The 14,997-nt window shown below is 38.7% G+C and overlaps 1 protein-coding gene across 1 annotated transcript in view; it reads right to left on the reverse strand.

Annotated features, from left to right (window-relative positions):
• Positions 1 to 14,997, reverse strand: part of rapgef4a (Rap guanine nucleotide exchange factor 4a) — a 104,713-nt gene that overhangs the window by 39,799 nt on the left and 49,917 nt on the right. Inside the window, exons 5-6 of the mRNA XM_056464672.1 lie at positions 6,674 to 6,746; positions 2,469 to 2,533 (exon numbers count right to left, since the gene is read on the reverse strand). Of these exons, the coding sequence (XP_056320647.1) occupies positions 2,469 to 2,533; positions 6,674 to 6,746 (138 nt within the window). The remainder of the gene's footprint in view (positions 1 to 2,468; positions 2,534 to 6,673; positions 6,747 to 14,997) is intronic.

Below are 14,997 nucleotides of genomic sequence, written 5' to 3' on the forward strand. Positions count from 1 at the left end.
AAAAGCAAATGAATGACATGCACAAATGAATTGTTCACCACTAAACTAGCAATGAGAGCTAACCAAATCAATTCATTTGTACTTTCAATAACTCAAACTGTCTGCAATCCAGCCAAGCTATGCTAATATACAGTAGATCTGAACTGATCCAGCAGACTCTGAGTGAACTCATCCCAGATCAAATTAGTCTCAGCGTGTCTTACAGCATCATCCACACACTCTGAGGAAGCCTTATCCTCCATTACGTGAGCATTCTGTGAGACGGATTCTGCCCCAAACAGACTTAAGTGAATAAAACAACGCAATTATGCAAATCACAAAGCCTGATATTGACCGCCTCGCAATTTCGGATGCGTCCCTACAGAATAAAACTAAAGCAAAAACAAGCACTTATGACCATAAACACACCGATTGGAGGACGGTGAGTGAGCCAGGAGGAACAGGAACACCGGGATATATTCAGAAATGGAAAGAGAGGATGTTGAGAGTTCATGTCTGTATTTCAAACAAATGCTGAGATGGTGGGAAGGAAGGATGTGGTTTTATCAGAACTGACGCAAACAGGGGAATGAGAGTCCCACTGCTCATCAGGTGAGACAAACACACTCTCTGAAACGGACATCGAGAAGCTTTTCTGGTGGACAGTTGAAGAAATTCATTTCCGCACTTGCGCACTTGCTGGTGTTGTTTTATTATGACGTTTGTATCAGATTTGACATTAGCACTGGATTTCTCACATTTATTCATTCCTTTTCTTTTTGGTTTAGTCCCTTTATTAATCTTGGGTCGCCACAGCGGAATGAACCGCCAACTTATCCAGCATATGTTTATATGGGGCTTCTTTCGCCATGTTGACATGTAAATCTATATGAATGACACGTCTTGTGTTTTCCATAATCTTTGGTTTTGTCTTGTTTTTAGTCCAAATATATAAAAATTCTGAAACCTGGAAGCATTTACTAGACAAGCAATACATATTGCCTGGTTTTAAGAAATAATATGCCTAATTCAAATGAGTTTTTCTTAAAACAAGCAATGGCAAAATATTTGGAAAATTCACTTAAATTTTCACATATTATTTCTTAAAACAAGACAAGACTGGTCTAGAAAATGCTTCTAGGTTTAAGAATTTTTTGATATTTGGACTACAAACAAAAGACAAAAAATAGATGTTAGAAAAGCTTCTTTTGCAGTGTGCGTGGTATTGTCCCGCCCCTCCTCTACTGTGATTGGACAACTACCTAAAAAGTGACACTGATGGGCTCTGCGTTTTTCGACTTACAACGTATAAAAAAATGTTGTAAAACGCTCAGCAACTACGCTGTAGCAGCTCAAAACCGTGAACATTGCACCCATGTAACCAATCAGCTGTCTCCATTATGCTTGACTTGTTTACTGTCAGTTGCTAGGTTACCAATACTACATTCAGACACTCTAAAGGGGGTCGCACACCAGATGTGCCACTCGGCGACATGCCGCACCACAAAGCACCATGCATTTTAGAATTCTAAACAGGGTACGCACAGGTGCACCTCCGCTGCACCTAACTATGCCTCAGGACAGTTTCATATTAAATAACATTAGAATGTGCGCATCTGGTGTGCGATACTTCAGAATTATCGTCAGTGTATGGCTGAGCTGTGAATCCTGAGTGCGACCCCCCCTAAGGCAATGGTTCCCAATTTTGGTCCTTGGGACCCCCCGCCCTGCATACTTTGTATGGAATTGAGAACCACTGCACTAAGGGGCCACACAGAATGTGTTTTTCCTTTCAAACGCGCCACTTTTCTATTGTTTTTTAAATGTATATGCACCTGACGGATGTGTTTGACCATTATGTTTGCGCCTTGCATGTGTTTGACCGTTATGTTTGCGTCTTGCATCTTTTAAAGTGCCACGCACATGTCCACTGCGTTTTGTTGATGCCATGTCAAATTAGAAGAACTTTCTCAAACAGCTGCGCTCATTACTGTCAGTTCCACAGCAGTGGACCAATCAGAAGAGCTCGGAGGCGGGACAAGCGTTGAAAGTTTCTGTTTACAGGCACTCAGTGGCTGTGTCTGGACATCCTTGTGATTTATGTTGTGCTTTTTTCCCAACCATTCTGAACCATTGCATCTCACGTTTTTAGAAACAATGATCACATTCGGTGTGAATGAGCCCTAACGACTTAATGGAAGCGTACCTAATTTGCACCTAATGCAGCACAATATATAGTTTCAGCATTGACCATAAACTACTGTTTATTTAGTTTTTATGCTAGTATCTATTGTCTCTAAGAACACTTTTTTTTCTAAATAAAGCTATTCGTGTCAATATCAGTCTTCCAGGACATATACTGTACATGGCATGTGGGTGAAAAATGATGATATTATGGTATAGTGTATAGGAACAGTCATCAGATGTTCACGACTTCAGACAGGAGAGTGAACATGGTGAAGAAGAAGATTTTAAAGACAGAAACAAACCTTATTTAAGTGCTTGGGTGATAATCCAGGTGAACTGTTGCTTAGATTCTCTTTATCAGGCATTCCTGTGAGGGAAAACATATGTGTGCAATGAATGAACTAAAGTGGGACCCTGGATTTGTGGAAAAAGACAACAATACATTATTATATGCCAAAAATAATTGTAATATGAAGTAAAGATCATGCTACTTAAAGTTATTTGGTAAATTCCCAACTGTAAACATATCAAAACATCATTTTTAGTAGTAATCTGCATTGCTAAATGCTTAATTTGGACTTTAAACACACTCTTAAAAGTAAAAGCCCATATTTACAAATTGTTTTACCTCAGTAAAAATGTACAATCACAAAATGTCTGTGTTGCTTGTTCAAACTACTTTAAAATGAGCTGAAACAACACAATTTTAAAAATTTCGTTGGGACCACCTAACTATTTTATGTTCAATCCACTTAAATTTGTATAAACTAATAAGTTAAAGGGAACATAATTTACCTCTTTTTTATGATTTAATATTAATATTATGGTTCTTCTGAGTTTAGGTTCAGTTTAAAACACAATTCAGATTGTTTTATTATAATGTGTTAAATAGTGTCATGTTGGGGGCGTGTCCACAGCTCGCTGATTTATGGGTGTGTTGCTTCACATGTAAATTAGTTTCGACTTCCCGCCAACGTAACAAGGGGGCGGAGCCATGAGCTCACCCGCTCTGCGTTTGCAACAGTCTGACAGGCAGACGGAGAAGGAGAGAGAGGATCACCATTCAGTCGTACATGTACGACTCTGACACAGACCAAGCAGAGTACAAAATCATTTGTGTCTTTGTACAGTTTTACAGCCAACTGTGTGCTAGTTTCAAGTGCCGAGCTTGTACACAGAAACTAATAACCACGCACACTGAATTAACTTTGACTGAGGCACCGGATGCGCCGCTCGAAGCGGCGACACGGCACACCAGACACTCTCTGTGGCGCACCAGAAACTTGAAGTGTCCCGAATCGTCGCGCTAGCATTTTTGAATTCTAAACATAGGTTTCTGCAGCGGTCCGCGGCGCCCAGCCGTCGACTTGAGTGTACCCTGATAGAAACCGATGTTTAGAATTCTAAAACGCATGCTAGTTAAGATCACAGGGAGCTTCTGGGATCGCGAGAAATGCAAACGGCTGAAGTATAAGGTAGACTCAATGAGAAGTACACATGTTTGCAAACCTACCTAAAGATACAACCAATAATTCCGATTAGAGCGATAATGTGGAGAATATTGATCTTGTGTTGAGCCCAATGAGCCTTGCATCTAAAAATAGAGCTAGGGTGTTCCTTAAGTGATATCGCTTCGACTCACGCTGAAAATGGCGGATGTGAATCAACAAACTGAGGATATGATGACGCGCCTGTCAATCAATATTGGTGGGCGGGGGGACCGCTCTCCTACGTCAGGTAGCGGTTGATTTGAAAACAGCTCCAATTGGTCCACCGTTTTTTATGTTGGTAAATTGAAAAAAAAGCACTGGGTGTGCTTATATCACCCCAATATGAGGGTCTATACACCATACATGAACATATATCTGTCCAAACAGCTTGAAAAGTAAAAATCAACTTTGTAAGCTGTCTGGACAGAACTGTGTGTGTAGATATAGTGTGTCCACGGTCATGCTGGAGTCATAGAAACACAACAAGTCTCTTTTTTTAAATTTCCTAATGTTAAATAGCTGCACTCATGGAAGGAAATGAAAACAAAACTATTATTGCAGCACATTTATAAACACAACACTGACGACCAGTGTCTCCAAACAGTTCTTGTTCTTCCACTTGTTTTGGCAACACAATGTGGCGTCTCTCTGCTGTCTGAACACTGTAACAGGTATAAACAGTCTTCGAAGCAATCATGCATATTAATAAAGATGCACCTCATTCCCAAGAGCGTGCTGATTGGTTTGAACCAAGTCTTACTCATGAATTAATGCTGCACACTCAGAGACGTCACGATGTACTCGCCGGTACGGACATCCACTCACCACGTTGGATCACACGCAAGGATCTTATAGCCGTGACGCAGCTTCAAAAATTCGTTTCAAACCAGAAGAACGAATTGCATGAAATAACGCAAAAACAACCAATTTTCACTTTTTTTGTGTAATATTTGTGTCCTAATAGTGTTTTTAGCAGCGTGAGACACATATATGACTGTCAACAGCTCAATAAAAGGTGTTTTGATGTTTCGTGACCCTTTAAAGGCTCAAGAAACAAAAACAGCTACATTGTGCTCAGAGTAGAAAATCCCCATGTTCAAAAAGGTATAATAATTGATCTGATGGGGGTTTTGAGCTGAAACTTTACAGACACATTCTGGAGACACAAAAGACGTGTCTTACATCTTGACAATGGGGTAAAGTAGGTGCCATTTAACTTAATTCCTTCATGTTGTCTCAACACAAATCGACTGTGTGGAGCCCAGCATTTTTTACAGTGAATCATACCAATAGATTCTTGCTGTTTGTTCAAACTGCTTGTTTAAATTGAGTTGAATCAACACAATACTTGAATCAACTTAATTGTTTAATGTTCAATCCACTTAAATTTGTTAAGTTAACTTGATTTGTATTGGGACAACATGACTGAATTGTGTGGAACCCTGCATTTTGTACAGTGTACATCAATAGAAATAGTAATTCTTTAGATTTAAACTTATCCATACATCTCAATTTCCAAAAATTTTGACAGGATTTGTGGCACAGGTTCTCAAATAATGAGAAAATCATTACATTTTAATGTGAGCATCAATCATTTGCTCAAGAATATAGTGAAACGTATCAGAGATCAGCAGGACTGAGTGTTAAGCTGAAGATGAACTCAGGAGTGTGTAATGTCCTGATGGGCTGCTGGATGTGTGTAATGTTCAGTAATGCGTCCTGAGGGGCTGCAGGAGCAGGGTTTGAGCATACCCTCCGAATGTCACAGCAGAAATGGAGACTCATCAGACCAGGCAACGTTTTTTCCAATCTGCTATTGTCCAGTTTTGGTGAGCCTGTGTGAATTGTAGCCTCAGTTTCCTGTTCTTAGCTGACAGTAGTGGCACCCGGTGCGGTCTTCTGCTGCTGTAGCCCATCCGCTTCAAGGTTGGACTTGTTGTGTGTTCAGAGATGCTCTTCTGCAGACCCCGGTTGTAACGAGTGCTTATTTGAGTTACTGCTGCCTTTCTATCAGCTGGAACCAGTCTGGCCATTCTCCTCTGACCTCTGGCATCAACAAGGCATTTGCGCCCTCAGAACTGCCGCTCACTGGATATTTTCTCTCATTTGGACCATTCTCTGTAAACCTTAGAGATGGTTGTGTGTGAAAATCCCAGTAGATCAGTAGTTTCTGAAATACTCAGACCAGCCCGTCTAGCACCAACAACCATGCCACATTCAAAGTCAATTAAATCCCCTTTCTTCCCCATTCTGATGCTCGGTTTTAACAGCAGCAGATCGTCTTGACCATGTCTACATGTCTAAATGCATCGAGCTGCTGCCATGTGGTTGGCTGATTAGAAATTTGCATTAACGAGCAGTTGGATAGGTGTACCTAATAAAGTGGCCGGTGAGCATACATGTGTATGGTCTTAATTTATAATCAGGCTGAAGCACAGGCAGTTTTACTGTCTGCTAAACTTTGGTTTGGTTCTCATTATTTCCCTTCAGCGGCTAATGAGTGCAAAGTCTCACACAGTGAGATAAAAAAAAAACTGTTTACTTCTGATTTAGAGATAGAGATGGATTGCAAAGTGACAAGTTTAATTAGCGAAAAGTACAAATGAGAATAAAAAGAGTTACAGCCGAGGGAAATAACAACTTACACTAACTACATGGAGTTAGTGAGAACTTGTTGAAAGAAATGAAAACTTTACAGAGACTTTCAGCAATGAAAGAACTGGTGAAAGTGGCAGCAAAAGAACATATAATGTTCAAAAAGACAAAATATTGATATAAAAATATATATGTATTTCAAATAAATGCTCCTATTTTGAATATTTACTGTCAAAATGGACACTTCATGTTGTCCCACCACAAATCGGTTAAATTAGCTTAACAAATTTAAGTAGATTGAACATAAAACCATTATGCTGTCCCAAAACAATCTCAAGAAACGTGATGCTTCAGCTCATTTTAAATAAGTAGTCTGAACAGTTTGAGTGTTGCTCAAGCATAAAGCAAGAGTTTGTACTTACTGTCAGCATTTGGGCCGCTCTCCATAGCACCATAGGGCGGGACCAATAGACCAGCCATACACTGACGATAATTCTGAAACACACAAACACATGAGACAGCCCATGAAGACAACATATACACATAGAAATGCCTTAACGACACACTCTATTAATTGGAAATAGGCTCTTTTACAACTCCCATAAAGTTAAACAATTGAGTTTTACCATTTATGAATCCATTCAGTCAATCTCTAAAGCACTTTTAGCTTAGCTTAGCATAGACCATTGAATCGGATTAGCCCGTTAATAACCTCTTCAGGCCCGAGGTGTTTTTTTACATGCGTTTTTTATTTCTCTTTGCTGTTTGGGCTTATTGGAACCTAATTAGAATAAAAACCTAAGTATCATCTTTTGATATGATGTACTTTTAGAGAAAAATGATGTCCATATATGTGGACTCGTGGTCCGAATTTACATAAAACACTTTTTCCAGATTTTTTTAAATGCATTTTTTTGAACTTGTTTTGTCTATCAGAGAGTAAAAACAACATTTTTTCCCATTGTGGACAGTTAAAAATAGTGTTTGGGACATTTCATATGCTGCAAAACAGTTGCAGGATGACACTGAATGTCTAAAACAAAATATAAAGCATTCAAAGTATTTTAAATAGCCACTTAAGAGCTAAAATGTGCAGTCCACTCAAGCCCTAGGAGGGTCTATTACTCAAAAATACACAGTGCCTAAACAGACACTGAAAAAAAACCTTTCTCTTGTGTATGCAATAGGCTCTCATGCGCATACGATACGTTTCTCAAGTGAACAACATTGATCGAAGCATTAGTTGAGGCAAGACACGTCCGTCAAGCTAGCATCAGATGACAGTCAGCTTCATGATGTGTACCAATCCGATTCTGACCTCTATCACAGTGGCCTGTTTAAATCAATACATCTGGTCTCTCTTCAGCTTTTGGCTGATCGTCAATTCTACAATGCCTCCACCACACCCAACTCCTCCTAGATCATTTCTGATATCAGAAGTATTAGCCCAGTACATAGTTATCAGCCTCACAAAACGAAGATAAGAGAGTAGTTCTAGCTAAGCTACTTATAGTGAGTTAGGGTTAATCTGATTGGCTAACTAGTGAATGTAGATGAGTGGCCAGCTGCAGTAAATCATATCACGTGCTCCTCTCGAAATTAGTTTGTGAAACTTTACTTATCAGGTCACCGCTTCTCAAAGCTGATCTCTGTGTACTGTTCTAATAACTGAATAACTCAGTATATATTAGTTTATTTCAAGTCAGAGTGGTATCAGGCATGTTAATAAGTAAGTAGTTTGTGGATAAGTGCTTAACATTACTGAATCGTTTCAAACGATTTAGTTTGATTTGGTGAATCAGTTCAACTGGTTCACTTAGAAGATCTGGCTAAAATAAACGATTAGTTCGTGATCGCAATCACTAATACTGAAATAAAACCTATTATTGGGCACAAATGTGTTAAATTAATACTTTTAAGTGTCTGCTCTGGTCATATTTAATGTGTCACCGTGCTGCTGTCATGTTCAGCCGTTGTTTTTGTCGCAGGAGCAACAGCAAAGATGACTGGAGGAAGACAGGCTTGATCTGGCCAATAGCATCAGGATTACAGACTCTGAGGTGCTGTATAGATCAAACACCTGCCAGCGCAAAGTAAATAGATTTACTTTAAAAAGGCATGATAAATACATTTACAAAGATGAAAACGAAAGACGTTCTGCTATAATTTTAGTTAACTTAAGTTCGTTTTATATGTACACAATACAGTTTTAGTTAGTTTTTATTTGTATTTCAAGTAAGTTTTCGTTTTTTCGTTAGTTTTCGTTAGCTTCCGTTCGTTTTATATGTACACAATACAGTTTTAGTTAGTTTTTATTTGTATTTCAAGTAAGTTTTCGTTTTTTCGTTAGTTTTCGTTAGCTTCAGTTCGTTTTATATGTACACAATACAGTTTTAGTTAGTTTTTATTTGTATTTCAAGTACGTTTTCGTTTTTCGTTGGTTTTCGTTAACTATAATAACCTTGGTGCTCAGCATAAATACACCTCCATTTGATAATTAATATGTTTATCCATTTCTCAGTTAATATAGATGATATATTTTGGTGCATTTGAGCAAAAAAAGAGTTATATCTATTAAAATATTAGCTTGGTCACCGAACATCTTGAGGAATATAAAGAAAATACATTTAAATTCCAACCAGTTATTGCAAAAAACAGCTAAATTTAATATATTTTTTATGTTTCTCTTGATTTTTCCTGTTTATTTAAATTTTATTTTATATTTTCCTTCAAAATATACATTTTTGGACTGTGATATTACGTTATTTTTTGTTAGATTAGCTTTAGATTGGATTTTGGCTTTGCTACTAATCTAATGTATATACACAAATATATTCATCCTATTGAAAATATGAACGTAAAAGAGAGATCTGTGACGGCTCATTTATGCTGAGCACTGTAAATAACACAAGCACATACGCATCGACACACACATTTATATGTTCAGCATTATATAAACACTATGGTCCAGCGACACAATATAACACACACACACACACACGTTAAAAAACAGCATTAACCTGAGTCTGCTGCATCCCTTCAAGGTTTTTCTCTTTAGTCCCTAAACACCCTATTAAGTGTCTCGCCATAGTCCCCTAAAAAGACGGATTTTGCGTTGTAGCTGCAGGTCAGAATGATGGAGCACAAATAAAGAAAGCAGTTTGAGAGGAAGGGGAGTCTGTAATCTTTTTAATCAGCTCCGACTGCAGATCAGAGGAGATTACGCTGGATTAAATCAATATTTCTGAATCAAGGATCTCACAACACACACCCAGGTCACACACACACACTCATATTATACATATTTGCTTCTGACCTATGTGTGCTGTCTGACATCACTGATACACACACTTACAACACGGCAAATCCACGTGTGAGTTTCACCTTATACATTCAGTCTTTCATAATACACAGTGTGTGTTTCACATTTCCCATTGCAGTTTCTTTTAAGCTTTTAAAGAGGAGCTATTATGCAAAAATCACTTTTATAAGGAGTTTAAACACAGTTGTGCGGCAGCAGTCTGTGAATATAACCAGAGTAATATGGTGAAAATGTATTAATGTTACTGTTTATAATCACACTTTATAAAAAACAGTCTGCAGAAACACTTTGATTGATGTTCTCCCTTTGTATGATGTCATCAGAGGGGGAAAGCCCCGCCCACTAGTGACCAGCTTTCCCTCATTAGCATAAAACATTAGTCTTGCTTTGGAATCTGCCACTATGCTGACACACATTCTTAGCTCCGCCTTCTTTTTCAATCTCATTTGAATTTAAAGCAACAGTCACCAAAATGGCACAGTTAAGATCAAAGCCTATAAAAGGTGCAGTTTTAAAGAGTTATAAACATTATTTGTGCAGTATTTTGAGCTGAAACTTCACACACACACACACACTCAGAGTCTTATTTTACATCTTGTAAAAAGTAATAAATATATTATTTTATTCTTTTATGCTATTCATCTAACTGATTATATTCTTTAAGATATAGGGCCCTATCATATTTCCAGGGTGCAAGACATGTTTGGCGTGATTTGTTGCTATTTTCAGACCAGCGCAACTTTAATTTTCAGGTTTTGCTCCCCTTTTTGCTTGTCTGAAAAGGAGGTGTGTTAGGGCGCATTGTTGGTATGTTGTTATTTTAAGGAACTGAAATAGACCGTGACATTGACCAACTAAAACCTGGTGTAAAGTCTAGCGCAAAGCGCGTTAGTTATGCGAATATGCGAGTCCAAAATGATTACACATTGCATAATACACACAGGATGTACAGCAATACATAAATATCTTTACAGTTGAAAACAATTAAAGGATTAAATGTTTCAAAATTATTATTTTCTACATAAATATAAACATCACTGCCTATTTTCTTCACCTCGGGGAGCTTTTTTCAGTTTATTCCTGACAATTTATTATTGTTATTTATTCCATTGCTGGAAATTAGAACTGACTTTAGAAATAGTTTTGAAACAAATCTTTGCGCTTATCAAATGAAATGAAATATGTCTGCTAATGGACGTTTTCAGTGGAGAGCGTACAACACAGTTTCCTTACTCCACTAATATAAAGGAATAAAAATTTAAAGTAAAGTACAGAGAAAGTCAACCAAAGCTCATTCTGAAAACGTACTCCCGCGGACGTTTTTAGAGACCGCCAATTATGTAGCCAATTTTTTTAACCAATGCTGCAGGTCGTTGTGACACCATTCCTTTTGACGCTTACTGGCTGACCGCTTACCTCCGTGTGGAGGGCTTTCCTGCTGTAACCAGTTTGTCCAGTTAGCTCATCGTGTACGTCGGCGGACTTGAGATGCAGAGAGGCGACGATGGTGACCAGGTTCGAGTTCGGGGAAGAGCGGTTCCGAAAATCAGATAAGACAAAAACAAAATCCAAAAAATAAGATGATCAAGAGAATAGACAGGGTTGAGAATGCGGTGACAATCTGAAAACATGGTAAATATCAGACGAGGGCTTTTCTTTTTCTGGACGGCTTTTGTAAAATCGCCAGTTGGGTTTAGGGTAAGTGTGTGGGCGGGTCAATCTGTAAAATTGGTTGGGTTCAGGGAAGGTGGGTCAGTCGATTGGCTGGTCGCCCAGTCAATCATTCAGTCAGTCAGAAGGACGGTCGGCTGACAGCGGCCTCTGGTGGGTTTACGCGAGAACAGTTTGCGCCCGCGAGAGACATTCGAGATACAAAAAACGCACACAGTGGTCTCTCACGGATTCTCGAAAACAAAAACTGCAAAAACATTTACCTCCCGGGACGTATTTCGCAGCCTCCAGAAACGTCCACGGGACTACGTTTTCAGATTGAGCCTGGGTTGGAGAAAGTAAAGAGGCTGAATGGAGGAGGCTCGTTCTTTATCCTCGCGCTGCAGATGCTCTGTTTAACTGTTTTCTCGCTAGTGAAGCGTTCAGTTTTTACACGTACAAAGTCCGCCATGTAAATAGCAAATAGCTCCACGGTACGATGCAACTGACTCTTAAAGGGAATGGGAGACGAGACTCTGATTAGTTTAATGTTCATTATGCTCAAAGCACACCCATAACCAATACAATCTCACGGCAATTCGTAACTTTTTTTTTAGTGGCTAATTCGTATGAATTCGTACGATCTAATTCGTACAATTTAGTACGATTTGCTCATCCTCCAATGATGGTTGGGTTTAGGGGCGGGGTTAGGTGCCACGCCTCCTTTTTAAAATCGTACCATTTTGTACGACTGAATTCATACGAATTAGCCACTAAACTGTCAAAACGTAAAATACTTACGTTTTCTCGTGAGATCAGGCTGCATTAAGAGAATAAGTACAACCCAGTTAGACCATGACCCGGGGTGCAGAGCTTACTTTTTCATCCTAAAAATAGCACAAGTGGATTCAGAAACGCCCTTAATGCTTTTGCACCGTGCGCTTTAGACTTTGTGCATAGATCGTTAAAATACGAGTCTATAAAGACAAAATAAAATTCAAAACAATAAAGCAGAAAAGTGAGTTTCTTGTTTTAACTTTCATAAATACGAAAGCTTTAAATATGTTACAGTATAAACCACAACAATCAGAGAGCGCACACACTGTGCACATAAGTAGACAGTTCAATTAACATCTACAACTGACATCAAACTCCAGACAGATATAGACAGATAGAGCCGCCGGAGGGCACTTAACCTTGGATTTCTCTAGAGAAAAGCACCAGCAGTTGTACTTTATGTTGCTTTGGACAAAAAGCATCTGCTAATTATAGACATGAGAGAGATTAGTGTCCATTTAGCGTTTCATTCGAGAGAGCTGTCTTTATCCCCAAAGACCATCTTCAATATGCCAATAAATTGAGTCTGAATCCGTTTTGAACTACTAACACAATACAGCGCTAAAGACCCATGGGGAAATCTGATATATGGTAATATATGCTAATTACATGCATGTTTGGATTTCACATAAATAAAATATTTGAAGAGTTCAGATGCTAAGTTTTCTGAAAAAGTCTGAAATTATCTAGTAAAATTTGCATTTTTCTAAGCCTCTTGTATGTTCATGTGTAGCTATTTGTATTTGTGTGTAATCATTTGTGTGTAAAATTGTATTTATGTGTAATCAAATGAATTGGCACAGGAAAAAAAGTACATGAAGAAAGGGAGGATGTAGAAAGACATGGAAAGCTCAGACAGCAGCTGGAGTCTCTCAGTAGTTCTTCAGCAACCCTCTGCCCTTCCTCAGTGTAAATGAATATCAGCTGCTTCAGTCCAACATCTACATTAGCAGGAGGATGAAGATGAAACCAGGGTGGACATTTCAGCAAGACGATGATCCAAAACACAGGCAAGGAGACTCTCAAATGCTTTCAGAGAAAGCAAATCAAGCTGTAGAATGGCCCAGCCAATCACCTGACTTCAATCCAATAAAGAATACAAAATAAAGCTCAGATTTGATAGACAAGACCCAAAGAACCATCAAGATTTCTTGATGCAAGCTGTAGAACGAAACAATACAAAAATAGTTTCATACCAGCAGCCATTAGATATCTAAATAAGGCATAGACTAAAGCAGAGGTATTTCGGTGACCTGTATATTTTAGATGGTTTTAAATGTTTATTTGGGGGGGGGGACACTTATAGTGATTATTCATTTATACTTTATAAGTGTTTTTATGTTTATGTTTTATGTCCTAATGTTCATTTGTTGTTGTTACTGTGTGAGTTCCTTTGTGTGGCACTGTTGTGAGATGTGGACTCTTGACTGCAAACCAAATTTACCTTCGGGTATAAATGAAGTAACCTAACTTAACCTAACCTAACCTAACCTAACCTAACCTAACCTAACCTAACCTAACCTCTGTTAAAGTCTGTGAGAAACTCACACCTGAGCAATGCATGTGACTTCATTCTCCATATGAGAGGCGTCTTTAAGCTGCCGTCATTAAAAGAGCCTTTTATATATAGTGTTAAATACATTTCAGTAGTTCAGCACTTTCTCCTCGTGTCATTACAGTGTTATTACACACAACCAATTTTTCAGTTTTTGTTTGTTTTGTTTTTTGTATGGTTTGGGTTTTCACCAAAACCTGGTTCAATTCCATGTCAACAGCTCCTTTAGAAATATTATTCCCAAGAAAAAAAGATGACATGTTCAACACTTATTTCCCCCACTGTATGTTTTCAGTCATTGGAAACATATATTGTGCATATGATTTCTGTATGAGAATATTTATCTCTATGGCTTTATATAAAAGATATAAAAAATTTAATTGTCATTTATTTTTATTATTATTTGTTCTGTTGTTTTCTCTTTGTGATGTTTTATAAACAAAGTTCGGGAGGAGCACGCGCAGAAGTTTCAGTATCAAATACGTCATTGACAATTATTCTATTATCCAATCAGTTCTTGACCAAACCCCTATATATACCAAAGCTGTCTTACCTGCAGCATCTTAAGACTTTAGCTTCCCTCCACCACCCCGTCAACTTACCTCTTAAGCATTACAATCCCGGGGGGAGCGTTCTGTGGCCGGACTAGATACTTCGCTCGAATCCCTATTCCTTTCTGTTTCCTGATAAGGGGAATAACTCGAGTTTGGGTGTCTTCCCCGAGCTCAGAGCCCTCTCCCCGTACAGCACGCCAAATACGCTTTATTCTGAAACTATTGCAAGTGTGAACTCGTGAATGTTCTATTCATAACAGTCTAATAAAAACCCTACAAAAGAAAACGTATTCTCGATTAGCGGGCCTGTAAAAACGGCATCGTCATATAGAAGCAACATGCTGGAATACGCTGATCTGATCACATCTGAACGCTAGATGTTTCAGTCCAGGAGGTGCCAATAAATGAACATCAGTGACTAATGACAGAGAGACGGCCTGAGCCATTAAGCAGGACACCTGGGACAGTTAATGTGGCCTTTCTGTGAGTGTGTGTCTCTCTCTAGGGACTGAAGGTCTCTTTGAGAGACGACAAGTCATTATCTCTGACTGATGCATCCCATAAATCACACAAAGCTAACCTAATGCGTCCTTGTGTCTGTCGATAAAGAACACAACAGTCAGACAGAGAGTGTGCGCGCAAATTGTGGCCCAGAAATGCAACCCAGGCTCATTCTGAAAACGTACCCCTGTATACATTTCTGGAGACCGCCAAATACGTCCCAGGAGCTACGCGTTTTGCAGATTTTGTTTTCGCGAATCCACCAGAGGCCGCTGTGTACGCTTTTTGAGATCTGAAATTTCTCTCGCGAGTGCCATTCGCACCTGC

The sequence above is a fragment of the Danio aesculapii genome, chromosome 9 (assembly GCF_903798145.1).
Source record: "Danio aesculapii chromosome 9, fDanAes4.1, whole genome shotgun sequence".
NCBI classification, from domain to species: domain Eukaryota; kingdom Metazoa; phylum Chordata; class Actinopteri; order Cypriniformes; family Danionidae; genus Danio; species Danio aesculapii.